This window comes from Melanerpes formicivorus, unplaced genomic scaffold (assembly GCF_026170545.1).
Source record: "Melanerpes formicivorus ecotype bairdi unplaced genomic scaffold, bMelFor1.0.p_v2 SCAF_4, whole genome shotgun sequence".
Lineage (NCBI taxonomy): Eukaryota > Metazoa > Chordata > Aves > Piciformes > Picidae > Melanerpes > Melanerpes formicivorus.
In genome coordinates, this window is record NW_027142356.1 from 8,357,908 (window position 1) to 8,377,738 (window position 19,831).

Genomic DNA, 19,831 nt, shown 5'->3' on the forward strand with positions numbered 1-19,831 from the left:
AAGAATCTTACACAAAGATAGAAAAGGAGGACAGTTCTTAGCTTTTATCAGTTTTCATAACATACAAGAGGACAGACAGCTGACCTCTACCTTGACTCTGAAGAAACAAAAGCACCACCAGTACTGTCAGCCACAGAAAAGGCAGACTGTCACTTTGAGACTGAAAAACATCCACTTTTGTGCGCTGTAAAAGCAACATCCTGCTCAATTTCAGATATACTGTCAAAAAAATAAAACTGCAAGTGTACATAAAATTCCTCATTATACAGGTACTCACCATGTTTACCTCTGGTTATGTCAACATACTGGCAGAGCCTGGGATGGGTGATTGTTTTGAGGATTTGAAATCTCCCCAAAATTTTAATGGAGTTAGGTGTCAGAGGAAGGCCGTTACTTCCACAAACATCATGTGGCAGAGCAGAGGCAAAGAAGGTGGAAGCACCCATCACGGTGTCTTTCAAAGGAAACATCTTCACAGAGTCTTAAGCCCCTTGAAGCAATTTGTATTCCTTAAAAAGAGAATAGAATTAAAAAGGATGGAAAAGACCTTTGAGAACACCAAGTCCAACCAATCACCCAACACCATCTAATCAACTAAACCATGGCACCAAGCGCCCCATCCAGTCTCCTCTTAAACACCTCCAGGATATCACTTTGCATTTTGTGAAGGCCATACTTTCATAATACCACAGCTTTAGTGATAATCTAGTATCCATATATTATAGCACTTCTATTATTTAAAGCTATAGAGTAACAACATTTAAATACATATCAAAGTCAAACTGTGCCAGAAGAGGAGCATGCTATGCATTCTCCTCATGTTCAAGGCACACAGCTTTACACCTTTGACTCACCTTCACTATATTGAAAAGACACATATTGCATTAATTTTATGGTTTGGAGGAATGAATTATGTCCTTCAGAACTTCCCTATTGCTTTGAAATAAAAAAATGGAAGACAAAAAGAATGCCTTGTTACTTTAACACCAGAGAGAGTTAAGATAAATTCCATTTTGGGATTGAATTCTGAACATTCAATTCTAATAATCCAAAACAGCAAGGATGGAATAGGAAACAAAGACTTGTCTTTTAGTGTCATCTGAAGTTACTGCATTTTTTTCCCAAAGTATCATTTATTCTGTGTATGAGAGGGAGTCTATCACATCTGTGAAACAGGTCTGGCATAAAGACTAGAAGACCAGAAGAGGCCTGTTTTGCATCCCACTGCTGAAGGGTCTTCCCTAGCCCACTACCTCCATTAGAAACCTTTACAGTACACAAAAACACTAAGCAACATTCTCCACAAAATCCACCACAGGCAGAACCTTTACAAATTGTTATTTGATATTTAGATCAGCACTGTTTTGACAGTCTTCCACTTGGTAGCTAGTTTTGCCTTTTTACAAAAGGTAGCCCCTCATCTACAGAGCAACTCTTTTTTGCTCCATCAAATACCTAGGGCTCTCAGAGAACAAAGATTTTTTTTTCTTCAGAATTTAGCATTTTCTAGACATCATTTACAACTTCTTCACTGCAGCATTGCTAAGGTATTTATGAATCAACGGTCACCAAGAACTTTGCCCTAAAAAAATAAATATCAAAACACACAAATTGGACTCAGAAGCAAATTTTGCATATACAAACAGACCAAACTAAACAAATCTATCTTCTGAAACACATCCTAGGTTTCTAAAGCATCCACGTGCAGCAATAAAGGCAACTAGCCACATGCGAATACCTGCTACTAATTAAAAACTACTAGTTATCTGCATGCCTTCTGAGCATCCAGGTATAAATGTCCCTTGCACAAAGGCAGCTTTGCAGGATTAAAACATAAATGCAATCAGTAATGAATTATTTTTAAAGCAATTGAGAACAATTTCAGGAGAGCAGGTGCCCTGAACATTCCATGCTTACACTGTTTCTCATTAAATCACAGTGCTTTCAATGTAGGCCATTTTATAAGTTCCTTCACAGTAACTCTTAAGTCTGAAAACATTCCTGTTGCAACTACAGTAATTACTAATTTGACAAAGCAATTGAAACACAATCTGCAATTTTAGCTGCAGTGTTGCCACTTCACAAAGAATCAAAACTGCGCAAATTGCTTCCCCCTGCCCGTCATCACTTGGCTATTCATAAAAATGTATTAAAATGCAAAATACACATTGTTCTCCCGGGGCATAACATCAAAACAGCTTTTTTTTTTTACAAAATTTCCTAACTTCTCAAACATTCATTGAAAGAAGAAGTATTCTGCCAGATAATTATAGACTACACTCACTTGAGGCATACTTTAAACAAACTCCACATTATTATTCTTATCAAACCAAAAAATTCTATGTAGAAAAACATTTTGCTTCAGATTCCAGCTACAGCAATTCAGCAACGTTCACATACTGTGGACCAAGATAAACAGGAAATGCTGACCAGATTTTTAGAAGGCTCCAATGTCATTTTATCTTCAATAAATACACAAATTTTGGGGAAAAAAACCCAAACAGGTATCATGATGTTTTTGGCACAGGTAACTAATAAAAATTTGAAGAGTTATTCCAATAAAATATCAATATTCAATAAAATGTATCAATATAAAGTACTTTCCCTATTGTTCTAGGGATATTAAAGCATCACTTTACTCAAGTGAAATACAATTCATCAGGGATATTACAAAATTCTCTATCTCAGCCATATTTCAAGAACTCTGTCCTGCATGCACAAAAGCCTTTGTATTCTACATAAGAAGAGTGGTGTTTAGAGCACCTACAATGTTACTATACAGATTAAGATGCTGCTGATTTGAAACCCAGCCTTAATCAGACATATGGACACCTCAACTTTTCTATCTGCATGTAGAACATTTAGCTAGTGGGGAAAAAATAACATCACTTGGGTAGCGTGAAGAAAATGCATAAGCTAATCATAAGATAGACTTATCGCCATACCTCTCTATAAACCTGTTATATATTTTACCGGCTCATCTTTAGGTTACAACCGATTTGCCTGCTCTGCTACATCGGGTATCCTTGTGCGCATAGGGGTGGGGCTTGTTACCACTTGATTTACACACTGTACGCAGCTGGCCAACAACTAGATTTAATAAACGCTAAATGACTGCTAGAAAAGCCGCTAACCCCGATCAACCCTGGTAATCTCGAAGAACCTGTAAGCAGCGCGCCAGAAACACCCTCCACACGCTACACCCAAAACCTAGCCCAAAGATATGAGAAGCGGCGCTGGCTTTCCAAATCGCACCTCACCGCGCTGTAGGGGGAGTGTCCACCCTGCGCCCCCACCTCATCTCACCTCGCTCCCGCTATACTGGCCGAATGAGCTGTTCCCTCAGCCCCTCCGCTACCCAACAGCCACCGGCAGGGACTGCCCTTGGCGGGGGGCTGCCGGCCTAGGCGCGACCTGGCAGAGACAAGAGAGCGCCAGGACTCACACCAATACTGCCGTGCCGGCGCGCGGCCGCCCTCAAACACTGCGTCACTCCCTCGCGCGCAGGGCAACGTCACTTCGCTCCGCCGGCCGCCGGAAGGACCCCAGCATGGAGACATGCAGGGCGATGCCTGAGCAACCTGTTTTGTTTGGGAAGGGAGGAAAAAAAAGCTTTAACACCCTTCCTCTCCATGTGTGTGCACCCTCCATGTATGTGTGCGTGTACTCTTCCAGTGCGCTCAGAACGACGTGCTGAGTGCCTAGGCTGTTAAAAGTGTACTTCCTGGGGGTAGAGAGACTTTCCGAGGTGCCTTCTTTGTAAACCTCAGGCGCTCGGTTGGACGTTCCGGAGGAAGGGGTCCTTTTCCCTTAGCGGATGAAGGTGTGTGGCGGCGGCTCGGTTCATGTGAGTTGCCTCTTGGTAAAGGGCTGTAGGGAGCTGGCTGAGGCTCAATTTAGAGAGGGTGGCTTTGTTCCCCCTCAGCGTTCTCCTAGCACGTCCGTGGGTGGGTTTGTTCGGCTTCCCCTCACCACTGGAGGGCCATGTCGTCGTGTGATGCCCTGGGGTTCTCCCCGCGGGCCCGGCCGGGGCGGGCAGACACAGCCTGGCCAGGGCCTTAGTAGTTTGCTGCGAGGCACCGGCGCAGTGTGGGAGCATCTGGAGTGAACGTTACTTGTGGGATGTGTGTTAACAGGGGTGGGCTTAGGGAGGGCTTTGCCGTTCCCCAGAGGGGAATTCCTCTGCAGCGGGGTGCCAGAATGAGTGTCTGAAATTGTAGGAAACGGAGTTATTTTCTTTGTTTCTTAAGTCTTATGAAGGATTTAATTGTCGAGCTTAATGTGCACTGTAGCTTTAGGGTGGCGTTGGAAATGCAGATACCGCACTTTAGGGCAAGGAACCATACATGTGAAGGGGCTCTTCTGAAATTATTTATGTGCCTTTAGTCAGGCCGTCGGCTGAAATGACAGTTTGTGAGTGTCATAGTGGTTGGGTGTTGAAGAAAATTATGTAATAATCTGGAAAGTATCTACTGAGCTTTGCAAAGTAATGGCTGTAACGGATTGCAAAGTAGATACTATGTACCAAAATAGAAGAAGTATGCATATGTTCGTTAAGCAGTTGCATAGATGTCAGTGTAAAACAGAGTATTGCCATTTGGTCCATCCTCAGTAGAGATACTTGCAAGAGCTGATGCAAAGTACCTATACTGTACTGGCATCCATGGACTGGATAACAGGACTGAGCTTATGATTTATTGCTTGTTGGCTTATATTATGAGCCCACAGCTAGCCAACCAGCACATGAAAATGCTACTCAGATACCCTGTACATTAAGGTAATCAGCCAAGTGGATTTGTGCTGGGCTTAGTGCCTAGCAAAACAAATGCTACTGCAAAATAAGTAATCCCTGCATTTTCTGCTCTCTTTGTTCCTATAATGCAGGTACTATGTTTTCTTTTAATACAGTCATTGCTTTTCACAATTAGTTTTATGATTCAGGATACTTAAGTTTATTTAGTTGAGGCAGTAGTAATTAAATACAGCATCCCATTTTTGTATGCCCTTGCTATGCAGTTTTCCAGTTAGGTTTAAATAATAATACATTATTTGACAGGCCTGTTGGCCTATAAAATAAAAGTCCTAAAACTGAAATTTTGATATTGGATGTTATGAAAAGGGCCTTAGAAATGAGTAGCAGAACTTCAACAAATCTTATCAAATAGTTGGTGAAGTAGGCTTGGGTTTATTTTGTCTATTAGTTTTTTTTGTTTGTTTTGGTTTTGTTTGTTTGGGGTTGGTTGGGGTTTGTTTTGTTTTGTTGGCTTAGTTTTTCTGCAAATTAAGGCTCTGAAATGCTATCCAAGATGACCAGCAATGACTTTAATTGCATCCTATGATGAGGGGAAGCGAGCAACCCACTAGGACTTCTTATACTTTGCAAAATCCTTTAAATAAATTCATGGTGTTTTTTGAAGACAAATCTCATATCTACCATAATATTTTGGGACTTTTCTGGTTATGATTTGGTTGCTGTATGCCGCAGCTGCCATGTGAATGAATTCATTCACCTTTGTCTCTTCTGAGGGAGTCTTTCCTAAATAATGTCAATTGCTAGACAATACAGGTAAAACTGAGGTGTTGACAAAGAAGGGGGTTACTAGGAACATGAAAACAAGGTAAATAGCATTTGTTGTTTCTTGTAGGAACGTAACTTATATAATGTTACTCCAGCAGACACCCCCAGAAACCTGTATTTATTCTCCTTCTAAACAGTTACCTGTATGGTTCTTATTACTGTCACCAAGAAACATTTCTCTTGTTGTATTTCCCTTAATATTGGCAGTGGGGTGAGAAATCAATGTTTGGTTTTCATTTCCATAGTTACATTGGTATTAAACAGTAGGGGGGGGGGGGAGTGGAAAGTCTTTGCTTTTTCCCCCTGGTGTGATAGAAGACATGTTTCTTCTCAATTTAGTATGGTGCTTTTGCTTTTGTTGGTTTGTCATTTATTTACTTTTTTTTTCCCCTTGGTGAAAAGGACTTTCCTTTTAAAAAGCTGCACAATATTTTACTGTCTAGGCTTGGTGACCACAGATCAGTAAGTCATCAGCTAAAGCTTTCATCATTCTCTTTTCTCTCGGAGTACAAGAAAACCAGTTCTGTCTCCCTTACGATGTTAAAGGTCAGTTTCTGCACAGTGAGTGTGAAATTAATACACTGGTGTTTCATTTCACAGGTGTTTTATTTATCCTGTTTTCACAGTTAGCAAGCCTTTGATGTGTTTTCCTCTCCTAAATAATCCCACTTGAATATGTGGCAGTATCACAATTAGAAGGGTAGGTTTCACTACACATTTCTTCAAAGTTAAATAAAACACGGTGATATCAAAGAGGCATAAAAATCTTGGTTTTGTAACATCAGGTATAATGAAAAAACCTTAGGAGAAGAGAAGCAAAAGATCTTGAGTTTATTCTCATCTGTTATACCTTAATCACTTCTGACAGATGTTTGCCTAATCTGTTTTCAGAACCTTGGAGTGATGGATATTCCACAGCCTCCATAGGCAGTCTGTTCAGTTCTTTACTCTTGAAAGTTTTCCAAGTGTCTAACTTATATCTTCCTATTTTCCCCCACTTTCTGTCTCCAGTGGAGCTGGTGAACAGTTTAGGCCTATTCTCATACCAGCTTCAAGAGCAAAACCAGGTATTCCATCTATCTTCTCTTCTACAGACTAAACAACTGCACTTCTTTCAAGCTTTTTGATCTTCTTTGAAGTGTGTCTAATGAGTTCAGAGACAGGAAAGGAAAGTCTGAACAAAAGCAAATCTTTTTGGCAATTGCTTGGGGTCTTTATTATGCATGAATGCAATGTGAATATTGCTTGGGAAGTCTCTTGAGCAGCTGAGGCAGCCTATAGTAAAATGTGGCTAGTCAGGCCTTTCCTGACTTGCCTCGCCTTTATTTCTCCTGTCTTCCTCACTTTTCCAGAAATTACAGGTTTGTGCTGATTTTATGGGGCATGGCAAGGGAATGTATTCCCAGGTGAGATGTTCTTCTCTTAATGTTTGTGGTCTGGTTTTGTGTTAATTAACTCATTAGTCAGTTGCCTTTATGTTTTTTGAGCCATAAAGCCTTCTAATGGTCCATACCAAGCACGAAACATTTTGCAAGCAGGAATTTCCATCCTGAAATTGTAGCCTCTTTGTTGACTGGATCTGACAGAGCGAGGGACAGCACTTTTTGTGTGTAATGGAAATGTGCTAGTTTGTTTTTGCATGGTGGCTCCAAATGTTTTGAGTTTGTCACCATGTTTATTTGAGTATTCCTGAACAGCCTGTGCATACATGTTTAAATAGAATTAAGTGAAGTCCCTTGTTTGAGCGTGCTCTGTGCTTCCAAGAAATGCTTTTAAATTCAGTATGTTTAGAAATGTGTAAGCAATTACAAATGTGTTTTCAGGCATGGCAATTGCTGGAATTCTTGATAAAATTCACCATTCTAGATGTCTGTTCAGTTTTCTTGTTGATTATGATGCAGGTCATGGCCTGCTCCTGAGTGATACCAGGTGACTGGCCAACACAAAGAGAAATCAGTTTACTTTATAAGATTTTCTAAATGTTAGTGTTGGTTTTTATTTTTATTTTTTTTAATTACCATTACTTTTTTCCCCTAAAGAAACCATTATAAAATTATGTGCCTTTCAGGACTGGCAGGTCTGTTTCAGATCTTTATGCGCTCTTCCGTTCTTGTTATTACCTTGTGAAGTAGTTTGCAGTTTGCTTGTTCAATATTGTGTTTTAAATAACTGTCTGGTTCACATGGGAAAAGAAGAGGAGGAATTCAGTTGCTCCTTTGTTCCTTTATGTGCTGCTTATTTTGCTATGATAATTAATCTACTCCAATAATTCTAATGCTGCTGCTGCTGCTTACAGGGTAACATTGAGCTGAATTAGCAGTAATGTGTGACCACCAAAGAATTGTTCCGAATCATCATGTATATTTTTCCTCTTGAATGTCCTTGGCTCTGTTCCTCTTCTGTTGCTCAATAAATCTTGTCCCCCTACCATGGTATTGGAACACAAACTGGGGGATAAAAGTAACAGTCAGTGTCTGAATAATATTTCATTTGAAGTCTTGGAGCAGAGCACCTACTAGCTGTTCACTTACACATTTGTGATTTGTTGTACTTCATTCTATTTTGTCAGGATACTATCAGTTGGTCAGTGGCCTTCTGATAAGGGTAGGTCACCCTTTCTGACCATGGAAACTGAGGAGGAGATGATTTTCTATAAAACCTTTATTGTCCATATAGAGTGTGAACATTAATACTAAAGGTTTGTAATACTTTTAATGGGATAAGTGAGGGAATTATCTCTGCTTAGAGATGAAAGATATGGTTTCTCTTAAGGTATACTTACAACCTGAGGTTGTGATAGTCCAAAACTGGTCTATCTTGATGATTAAATGCATCAGTGGTGTCTGCTGTAGTAATTTTTTGATGCTTGCTGTCTCAAAAGAAAACTGCCTTGATACCATACTGAACTGGAAATTACATCAAGGCTTGTGTGCTGTATATGATTTCCAGAAATTCCAAAGAGTAAGTACCTTCTACTGACCTGGCTTTTACGTTGTATTATTATTATTGTTATTTTTAATAGTTTTTGTTTTACATTTCATACGTTTATATACAATTCATATAAATTAACAGCCTAGAAACTGACTCCAGAAAATGTAGGGAGAGAATCTTGAACTAGCTTTCATGTTAGAAAGCAATATATACTGTCTTTAGCCATTATCTATTAAATACAATTTACTTTAAAGAGCCCATTCTTCTTTCCTCCAAATGCTGGGCTACAATAGTTTCCCTGGTGTGTTGTCTCCTGACATAATTATCTGAAAGAAGACAGATTCTGAGATGCTTTTTGCTTTTGAAAGCAGCTGGCAGAGCATAAAACATCATCAAAAATTACCTAAAGTTAGCAGATCTCTTTTTGGGATCATTTAGCATAATCTTTTGGCATAAAACTACTTATTATAGAAGACTTTTGTTTTCATTTCCTTCTCATCAGGAGCTTTCCCAATGTAACTTCAACTGAGTATGAATTAATAGTTTAAAGATTAGTGTTTGACTTCAGGACCCTCTCTCAGAAATGATCCATGGCTATTGGATGTGGTTTCTCTCCCAGAGTGTTTCTCAATTACAGTTTAATATACAGCTTTGTATGGGCATCTTGTTTCAGACTCTGAAGATAAGTGAGCAGATCGCTTCAGCAGCTCAGTTGTTCAGGGCAGCTAGGGACTGCTGTTCCCACAAGAGCACATGGGCTTGCACGTGGTATGCACAATGCACAAGCTTTGGCTTGGTAGCAGCTGCTCTGGAATGAGGGCTGTAAATTCACATTTGTGCTTGTCCTACTGTAAGGTTTGAAACCTGTGTGAAGTGCTCTGGTAATTGGTAACAGTAACACACTAAGGAAGTCACCCCTGCCAACTAGGCTAGGGAAATTAATCTTTTCTTGGGGCTTGAATTACCCTGGTATGTCACAGTGGGTAAGTTAGTTCACATCTGTATGACTGTCTATAAAATAATGCTAATGATAGGAACTAGGCACAAATTTGGATTTGTTCCTTTACATATAGCTTATGATGAAATTTTACTGAGAGCTTACTTGCAAACTTGAGCTTTGCATTTGTAGATGCTAACCTAGGATATTCTGATTGTAAATTAATTGTTCTGAAGTGGTTAGATTTTTAACACAATTTGAAGCACAGCAAAATTAGAATTTAGCACAATTTGTTTTAAACTGTGGAAACAAAAGAAGCATTGAATTCATAGATGAAATATGGCTGTTCCCCAAAGCTACTTAAAAGATTTTTGTCAGGTACTGTCAGTCTTAATAACTGACATCAGCCCTTTTGATGTCCGAGATGTGTGCAGAAGGGTTTGTTTGGTTTTTTTGCTCTGCACCAATCTAATACTAAAAGGGAGGAAAATAATTTTCATCCAAGAAGTTTTAAAAGCTGTGAATGTGAAATGCTTCTCACTACATACAACTACAAAAAGGGTGCTGAAAGGCAATTATAGGGCTGCTTACTTTTTTTGGTACCATTAAATTATTGCTGTGCTTTCTCTCAAGCAGTGCTCAAATGTTTACAGCAGATGTGGTCCAGAACTTCACCTAGACTAACATGCTATTAGCTTAATAACCATGTTTCTATTCTGAACTGTGCCCAAAGGACTACTGAGTATGCTTACTTTGAAAATCAGATTATCAAGTGCTCATAGACCCAGATATTTAGTAATAGTGACATTCCTAACTGTACTGTAACAGCTGGAGCTTTGCAAGGGGTGCTAAAAGGTAATAAAAAAAATCTCTTTGATGTTCCCCTCTAGTTTAGAGTATGGGAAATAACTCAGGCTAAAAATAACCTTTTCAAGATGGCCCTCTGGTTTGGGAAGATTCTGTGTGTCAGCTAGAATAACTACAGTAGTCAAAATGGTCTTTTTGAATGGGGCTTACATTTGATTTATCACTATTGGCAAACTGATTTGCTTTTTGAGATATGAAGTAAGTATACAAAATCTGTGCAATGGATATTTATTTGTTAATAAACAATTCTCATTTTAAAAGGGGGGAAAAAACCTGTAGGTTGAAGATACTGTGCAGGAAAAAGTATTTTTTTCTTAATACAAAGGGCATCTTCAGAATTTTCTTCTGTTTCAAATGGGTAGAAGACCTGAAACAGTTATGTACTATAATGCTTTGGCTGTTCACATCTGAGCAGAAGGAAAACAGACTTTGGATTTCAAGTATCTTTTGAATTGTTACTTTTTGCACTTAGAAATTATTTGACAGGTGGTTGCTGTACAGCCTTTCCTTCAGAAGCTGGTTTGTTTTCCTGCTGAAAGCAGTGAAGTCTTGATCTCGAGAAATGTAAATCTATCAAAAACTTTTTACATTTGTTGTTTGTTTGTTTCCAAATGGGAAAAAATAATTTTATGTGTTTCTGCCACACAAATTAAAATAATTGATCCAAAACTTACTTAGTTACCAAATTTATTTCTTATATCTGCAGGTTTTTCTAAGTGGGTGTGATGCTTCATAGGAATTTTAAGTCCTGTGTTTGGAGGCTGGTGGCAGGAATATGCAATGGTAGATGGTACTGGCATGTGGTTTTGAAGTGACATGTAATTGCTCTGGCTGCTGAGGATTAGCTGTTGTCACCCCACTTTAGATTTAAAAGTTGATTTAGGCTTTTCACTCCACAGATTAATAAATCTCTGTGCAGAATAAATTAGTATCTTTTATTGAAGACTTTAATTAAAATATCATCCTTTTGTCTAATGTGACTGAACTGAACACTGGAATGTACAATTATTGATGAATGAAACTGGGGTCTTGAATGTGTGTAGGAGGGTTTTGCTTATGTAAATACTGCAAGCTGTCACACTGCAGGCTCAAAGTTGGTCAAGGTCTGCTTTTCCCCTTATAGCTTTGTCTGACAGTTTTGTTGCTCCCCATCAGATGTTTGGCATTGTTTTTGCATTGCTTACACACAGAGGCACGTGCACACAAACATATACTTTTTCAAGTTTAATTTTCTCAGTTTTTATTTAACCCATATAAAAGAATACCTGAAATTTCAGCCTTAGTAAATACCAGCAATTGTTAATGCAGTTGTGGTTAATGAAGACTGTTTTTTCTTTTCTTTTCTTTTGTGTTTTTGTTTGTTGTTTTTTGTTTGTTTTGTTTTGGGTTGGATTTTTTTTGACTGCATATCTGCATGGTGTTTGAATACTTTTGTACATAAACAATGGTAATTTTTAGCACTTGCTTTAACTGTTTTCCTTTCATTTCAACAGTATACTACTTTTACATGTAGAAAAGCTAGTATTACTGTAAAAGTAATAAATTTCAAGATTAGTTTCTACCACAGTTGAACAATGTACAGTAACTACTAGGCAGGTTTCAGATGCCAAGTACTGTGAATTAAAACTGAAAAGTGGGATCCGTGTTCCTGTTAACTACCCAACCAACAATACCATTATTTTGCAGATTATTGCTGACATAAAATACATTCCTTAATGATAGTCTTGTTTCTGAGCTCTCCAAGTCTCTGAGGAGCAGGTATCTTTAAAATATAATTTTAGTAGATAAGGCTTTGGACACAAGGGCTATTTTCCTTAATGCTCTCACTTGGATTTTAGGAGAGACTTTTAAAATGCATTTTTGTTCTCAAGTGAGATGTGTCTTAGAGGGAGTAAACCTTTAATTCTTCACCTTTTTTGTAACTGCTGTGATTTTTCTTAGTTAGGGACATGGTGTGAATACTACATTTGTAAAGATAAAGTTACAAAGGTCAATAAAATAACTAAAAGTGTTCACATGGTATCAACAGGTAGATTTTGGTGCAGTTCTGATTATGCTTCTGCTGTCTGATTTATGGGTGGTTTGCACTGTAGTTGTAACAGCAACCTCAAGCTTTCATTTCCCAGTAAACTCTAGTGGGTGACATGCAGTACAGATTCTTGGAGTTCCTGTGGCATATGCTGCCCTTCAGGCTGTCTAGATGCGGCTGAGTCCACTTGTATTTCTGACTTTATGGGCAGGTGTATGTAATTGTAAAGTCCACCACCTGTCAAGGAAATTTTATGAAGATACTTTGAGGTATGAGTAGCACCTGGTTTTGGAGTGTGTGTGTTTGAGGTTGGTTTTTTGTTTGTTTGCATTCTTGTTTTGTTACAGCCACAGGATACACCATGGTTCAGAAAATTAAGCTTTTATAAGTTCAGGAAAAAACAAACCAACAACTAAACCCTGTCATTTTATTTTTATTTTTTTTAACGTAAGCATTCTGTTCCAAAGAACTGGATGTATTTTGAGTGTGGAAATCAGTCCTTAAGGTCAAAAAACCAAGGTAGCACATTGCGAGTGTTGCATCTTTTCCATCGTGGGATTTACGTGAGAATTCCTTCTGCACATGGTGATTGTTTACCACAAAGTTCTGATAGTACTATTAAAATATTAACAGAGCAGGATACAAAAGATACAGTCTGCTGAAAAAATACACAAATCTGTCCAACTGTTTTGGCATACAAGCTGCTACTTAAATTTCAGACTGCACGGTAAAGCACAACCAGATGAAGCTCTACTGAACTTCAGGGGACCTGGCAGATGCGGTGGGTGTGTGACCTGTGTGTGTGGGTGTGTGCAAAGAAGTTGGCTTTCTTGAGCTGTGTTGTGAGCCATCCATTTTTGTTTGGAGGTACTGGGCTGTGTTCTGAGAAATAAAGTTACATGTGGCTTTTCTTGTTACTGAAAATTTTTGGTGGCTCTGAAGACAAAAAAATTTGTTACAGACCAAATCACTTGACTTTTCTCTTAGCTTGGACAGAACTCCTTGTAGTCATGTCTCTACTTTGTTTAGTCCATGGGGTGTCTGCTTGACATTGGGAACGTGTACAAAAGTTAATTCTGAACTGGACCAAGACAAGTATTAGTAGGAATGTGTCCCCGAATACAAATCTAGCACAAACCTACAGCTAGAATGTGAATGAAATTGCAAGTACTCTTAACTTACCTTAACCTTTTGAATGTTGCAGCTGTTGTGTGTTAAGATATGATGCAGTTAATGTATTTTGGCATCTACTAAGCTTTGAACAAAGTACTAGAATAATTCACACTTCTGATTCTTGAATTTCTATTCATCATCACCATGCATATCCAAGAGATCCATTTTAATTCAAACTAAATCTGCCGTAATACTCTTAAAGTACAAATGTCATGCATCTGCTTTTATTTGTTGTAATATGTGCCTATGTTAGTTCTTTGTTCATTGCTTCTCAGAGGGGTTTATGCCTGTCTCATTAACACTGACTTGCTTGTGGCTTTGGTATTCTTTCCCTTTCAAAACAGACTTGTCTTCCTGTTTAATAGTAATGATTACTGAGTAACTTCTATTGCCTCAAAGTGGGTTCCATTGGATGAGCCTTCACTTGTGCAGTGTTCCGTGTCATTTTTGACAAATCTCTTTCATGGTGCAGTGCTTTTCAATAGGAAAAGGTTTAGTTGTGTGTGTTTTTACTATTTATGGTTCTTTAAAATAGGGAGGGGTAAGCTCTTAGGACTACTAAAAGACCTGTCTGCAGCTGGGATTGAGCCTGCATTTTCTGGCAGTGAGAAGGGTTGGACTGTACTCCCCGGAGCTAGCAAATCATTCCTTAGAGCTGGCATTGCTACTTGGATGGACTCTTAGACATGTCTGTTGTTTGGAAATCTGCAAAGAAATTATTCTGGCTTTCCTGGTGCAAAAGATGTGAGTTGAAATAACAGATGGCAGAAACACAACTTTGCCTAAAATTTTTGCTGCTTGGCAAATAGCTCTTTATACTGACTACACTGGAGCTTATCGCTTGTGAATAGTTAAAAAAGAAATTATTCATATTTTAAATTTGCTAAGTTTTGAAAACAAGTAGTTCTATCCAAGATGTGAAATTAAATCAGTTGTTTTAAGTCTTAGCCAAAGATGTATGGCATCAGGTCTGGAATAATTTGTCAAAAGTTAGGAGAAACTCGTAAGACAGAATTCATTTTTTGAGTACAAATCCAGATTCATTGAGACAGTAGAAGTGGGATAAGTTGCAACTATTTCCTAGCTGCACTAGTCCTTTGGCCTAGTAGAAGATAATGTAGTTCCACTCTGTTCTAGCCTACTCAGTACTGTTTCTTACTTTGCAGAATGAAAAGGTGCGATGTGAGAATCTTAGATCTAATTCACTTTGTCCTGGCAATTCATAGAAATGCAAAGACTACAAAAGCAGAATCTGGCAAGCAGCTGGCACATTCTTTTTTTATTTATGGGGTTTTGTGAAATTGTCTGCCAGGACTGACCAAACTCAAAATAGATGCTCAGATAAAAGTCATCAAACACGCTTCTAGCAGAAACATAGTGATTGTTGATAGTTTCTTTTACAGAAAGCAGAATACTTTGCTATACAAGTTGGCCACAATAAAGCGTCTTGAGGCATCTCACAAAAGAATGCATTTGAGAGCTGCTTGAAACTTAAGACAAAAAGCTTATGAATTGAAATGATCCTTAAATATTTAGTAATTTTTATTTAGCATTGGATACATTACCATTGTGGTGTTGATAACTCTTAGAACAAGGTTTCTGCTTCAAAATAGCAAGCCTAATTCAGAGTGTTTCAACTGAAAGTCGAATGTCCCTTGCAGACTTCTATTTTTCTCAGGTAGTAGCTCGTTACCTTGGTTGGCAGCTATTCATAAATATGGCATTCTCTGCAAGGCACATTTTAAGCTATTTGGGCCATCTTGTGATTACTGTTTGCTCTTTGCTAAATTTGAGTAGGATTGGATTAGCTGGAGAAATACCTGATGTTGGTATAGGTGGCACAGCGCAAAAGGTTTTGCTGGATGGCTTGAAGGCAGCTGTGCAGTGAAGAATGCTGCCTACGTTTGGTCATCTGTGAAAGTTTACCTTCTTATTGTGGAGGAGTTAGTGAATATGTGAGAAAGGAAAAGAGAAGAAGCAGAGAAGCCTGGTGATTTTTATTTCATTTTGCATGATTTCAGCCAAATTGCTTGTATCAACACATGTTCTTGAGGAAGAATGAGAACAAGAAATAAAATACCTGTCACTTAAGAGAGCAGCATAAAACCTTCCTGAATTAAAAGTGCTGAGGTAAAGCTGTATCAGTGTCATAGGTGAATTTGATACTGCCATGGAGAGCATGTTGATCTGTATGCAGTAATCATTACTAAGCAGCCTGCAGGTTAGACCTTGTTCAGTTAGCGGTCTTGCTTTGTCTGTTGGTATTAACAAAGCATCATAAGAAAAAGGTGACAACTTCCAAGTAATGAGCTTTTTTTGAACCACCAGCTGGAGAAAAAGAATGCTTAGTGCTAATTATTTTAGGGTTTGGGGATCAGTTGGCTTCTAATTTCTGTGGTTTTGGTTAAATTATTGCTATTCCAATTGTTGTAATTGGTTCCATATGAGACTATGGATAGATCCCAAATACAATTTTTAGTTTTAAGTTTTAAATCTTGTCATTAATTTTATGGGAGTTTTCACTTCTAAAGCCAGGTAATACTAATACTGAAGACCTAACTGCAATAGGATTTGCATTTTCTGTGTCGTCTTGGTGTATTTATTTTTGATGTGGATATATTCTGAGGTCAAGGCCAATGCTGATAAACCAGTATTTGTGAAACATCAAAATTTTGAGGCAATTTGTGATATATATGAGAAGTCTTGATTTATTATAGAAGGCTTGCCTTTTCTTGGGGACCACTGAGAAACAAAGCAGAATAATGCCTTTTTTCTCCTTTGAGGGTATGGCAGCTACAGAAAGCCACAGGTGGCAGTGCTTTCTGTTTAAAAAAAAAAAGGCAGCTCTTCAATCAGTACAATGATGAGCACTCTAACAATTTTTGTGTGTTGATATGTAACTTCATGAATAATTACAAGGCTTGACTCTTTCATTTAAAGATTCAGTTTGTTATAGTGGAGCAAGTAGATGCTGGAGCACTTCTGAATTTCTTGCAGGTAACAAAATAGCCCTCAGATGAAACACTTTCAGCTAAGCAGCCCGGTAACTTCAGGAGGTTACACTATTCAGGACTGCTCTTTCCTTCCTTGGTTTTCAGAACTATGTTGTTTGAAAGGAAAGCAGCTCGTTAGGCACAATTGTAGGGAGTGACTTTAATTTCAGTTGACCTCTGAAACATTTTCTGGAGAGCAGGTCAGGATCAATCTGTAATAAGATATGGGTCTGATTTTCAAGCTATGATATTCCTGGTTGGTTTTGGGCTTTTTTCCCTGTTTACTTTGTGTGTTACCAATAGGAGTTGATTGATTGAGTTTTTTAGAGGGCCCTAGGAAATGGGGAAAAGATGTCATCCCTCCCCCCCCCCCCCCAATAATTGTTGACTGTAACCTTTGATTGCTATAGTGCTCATGGTTTTAATAAGCTTTGTGTTTTAGAATAAAGGGTGGATCTTAACTTTTTTTTCTTTATGTGCCTTTTTAGATGAAGTTTTATTGCTATACTGTGTGGGTTCCTGTGCAGCAGTTCATTTCAGCTTGTTGGCTCTTCACATCAGTATCGGAAATACCTATTCCTTTGTGTTATTGTTAGAATTCTGGGTTTGCAGAAATTTATTTGACAAGTGGGAAAATGTCTACCCATTGTAATCATGTAACTTCATTTCCAGATCTTCAGTTCATTAGCCAACTTGGCTAAAACCTAAAAAATGTACCAATTCTATTCGCTTTGAAGTTTTAGTAGCGTTGCTGTTGTTGTTGGCAAAGTTTCCACTGCTAGCGTTCTATTCCCCTGAGACAGTGTGCAGCTTACAAGGAATAGTACTGGTATGCAGACAGTAATATCCCAGGCTTTGTATCGTGCTGTGTTGTGCCATGGCAGCTTTATGCCTATTTCCATTTGACATCTAAATCGTAACTTATTGGAATTGCTCATTTCCTTTTCTAAACCTGTTTTCAGGTTGCATATGAAAACAAAATTATTTGCTTTGTAAAGACGAATTTGAATGGTAAAATCTTGCTTGCTGTCCTGGAGAGATGACTTTATTGCTCTTCTCTCCACAAGAGTGTTGTGGGTTTTTTGTTTTGTTTTTTTTAAGAAGAAAAATCTGCTGTATGTGAATTGAAGGTGTGATGGCTTTAATACTCGCCGTTAATCAAAACAGTGTGTGCAGCTTATTCCTTCATCTAGATACTTAGTAGAAGGGTGAAGTCATGATTGACGCAGATACCTGGGACTTACTGTATTTCATAATTCTATTGCTACTTACTAAGCTTTTATGGTTAGACACAAAGGTTACAGTGAAGAAATAAAGCCAAATTTGGTGGCTTTCAAGAAATAAGGACTATACACAAAGCAGTATGGAGCATTAAAGAATCCCAGTAAAAGGACTTGAAAAACCTATAAGAAGGTTAATGTATGCTCTTGCCCTTACTGGTGTTTTGTGCTTCCTTCTTATATTTTTTACCTGTGTGTCTGGCCTTCCATTTCAGTGGAAACAAAATAAGACACTTGAAGTAAGTGCTACAGTAACTCCGAATGTGTAATCCGCAATAAAAGTTGCTTTAATCCAAGACGAGTTAAAATGCTGATGAATTCTACTTAAAAGTTAAATAACAGTAAATTCTTAATGTGTGCACAACCATATGATAATAAGTATTAGGTGTTGTTGGAATAAATTTTGTGGCATGTTGTGTTTTCTTAGTTTCAAAATTCTACATACACTTGAAGCATTTTTCATCTGAAAACAAGATAGAATGTTCTCCTGTACTCTTTTCTGCCTTTTTTTGTTGTTGTTATTTTTATTCCAGTGTATTCAGACCTTACTTTCTGAGAACGAAAGGGTTTTTTGCTGTTGTTTCATGAGGGAAGAACATATTTTTTACAGCTGGGCAGAAAAGCAGTTTTTCTTCCAAAGTACTTGAAAGCAGCTGTCAAATATCAGATTCCTTTGAATGTTGATTTTTTTGTTTGGTCTTTATGTTAGGAGGTGGGAGCCCAGCTTGTTCACTTAGCAGATTTTCTTATTCAGCAACTGATTTTAGAACTGCTTTATGTGGTACGAGATGGTAGTGTTGCAATGTTAAGAAGTCATTAATTTTTTGCTGTCTGTTGTTTGTCTAGGATTTTAGCCCGTTACTTGGTAAAGATGGCAGCTAACAATGCAGTGCTGAACAGGCTGGAGCAGAAGGGTGCAGAGGCTGATCAAGTTATTGAATACCTCAAGCAACAAGTTGCTCTGCTCAAGGAGAAAGCTAGTAAGGAACTGTATCTGTCTTCTGATAAACTTCTTAACCAGATGGTTAACATGAAATATTTATAAGAAAAAATTAGAGCATGAACTTCATTGGTTCTGTCAGTCTCTTAAGTGTGTTCAAGTTCTCCAAGATAAAGCTTATAATAGTAGCACTGCTTCATTGTCTTGTGGCTTGTCAGGGTTTCTTTTGAAGCCACATGCTCTGAAGTAGAAAAAACATGAATAAGGAAGCATTAATGATACAAACTGAACACAATTCCATTTTGAGGAAGAAAGGGAGTTGGAAAGAATATGAGACTCTGCATTTGCCTGAATGTGTTACTGCTTTTTCACCACTGCAGGATTCTCAAGGGTATCAGACCTTCAGCTTTGATATTTCACGCATGTCAGTCTCACTGAACTAAAATGCTCCATGTTGCAAAGGTGTTCAAGCTTTTACTGATAGATTTCTTGGATGTTTGTGAGTCTATTTAGAGGACTCAGAAGCTAGTATATTGAGAGGCAGCTTGAGTATAGAACTATTGTAAAAAACATATGTTTCAATGCAATTTTTCTGTTTACGTACTCCTTAAAAGTTTACCAATTTTGGTTTTTCTCTCACTCTGCTTCACTTTTTTCCCTTTTTAAAAGTCTCTGTTTGCTTAATGATGAATGATAATTATTGAAACCTGATGGATTTAATGTAGTGTCAATTCTAGTCTTGCAGGCATCTCTTAGAGAAGAGAAGAAACTCCGTGTGGAAAATGCTAAACTGAAGAAAGAAATTGAGGGGCTCAAACAGGAGCTGATTCAGGCAGAAATTCGAAATGGAGGTGGGGAAAAAAAAAGTCTTGCCATCATGCATCATACATCTAGTTAGCCCAAAATAGCAAAATTATCTTAATTATCTTTTATTTTTCTGTATGTGACTCTCTGGCATTCATTACAAATTCTGGATTTTCCTAGGTTCCTTAATTCCATAATAAGTCAGTAAGCTGTGAGACTAATAGGTACCTATCTGAATCAAACATAGAGCTGGTTCATTGTTTTGGCACAATACCTTTCATAATAAGCCCTAAATTTGA

General features: G+C 38.1%; 2 protein-coding genes across 6 annotated transcripts in view; one reads left to right on the forward strand and one right to left on the reverse strand.

Annotated features, from left to right (window-relative positions):
- TBCK (TBC1 domain containing kinase) overlaps positions 1 to 3,471 on the reverse strand; it is a 97,717-nt gene extending 94,246 nt beyond the window's left edge. The window contains exons 1-2 of one of the 3 annotated variants that reach the window (XM_068136873.1): positions 3,307 to 3,471; positions 278 to 509 (exon numbers count right to left, since the gene is read on the reverse strand). In XM_068136873.1, coding sequence (XP_067992974.1) covers positions 278 to 470 — 193 coding nt within the window. In that variant the 5' untranslated portion in view covers positions 471 to 509; positions 3,307 to 3,471. Of the gene's footprint in view, positions 1 to 277; positions 510 to 854; positions 1,126 to 2,945; positions 3,208 to 3,306 lie in introns of those variants that run through there. The other 2 variants (XM_068136875.1, XM_068136876.1) reach the window with 2 other exon arrangements.
- A 114-nt stretch (positions 3,472 to 3,585) lies between these two features.
- The window catches only part of AIMP1 (aminoacyl tRNA synthetase complex interacting multifunctional protein 1), a 33,677-nt gene continuing 17,431 nt past the window's right edge, over positions 3,586 to 19,831 (forward strand). The window contains exons 1-4 of one of the 3 annotated variants that reach the window (XM_068136879.1): positions 3,586 to 3,847; positions 6,022 to 6,124; positions 18,635 to 18,768; positions 19,466 to 19,579. In XM_068136879.1, coding sequence (XP_067992980.1) covers positions 18,660 to 18,768; positions 19,466 to 19,579 — 223 coding nt within the window. In that variant the 5' untranslated portion in view covers positions 3,586 to 3,847; positions 6,022 to 6,124; positions 18,635 to 18,659. The remainder of the gene's footprint in view (positions 3,848 to 6,021; positions 6,125 to 18,634; positions 18,769 to 19,465; positions 19,580 to 19,831) is intronic. The other 2 variants (XM_068136878.1, XM_068136877.1) reach the window with 2 other exon arrangements.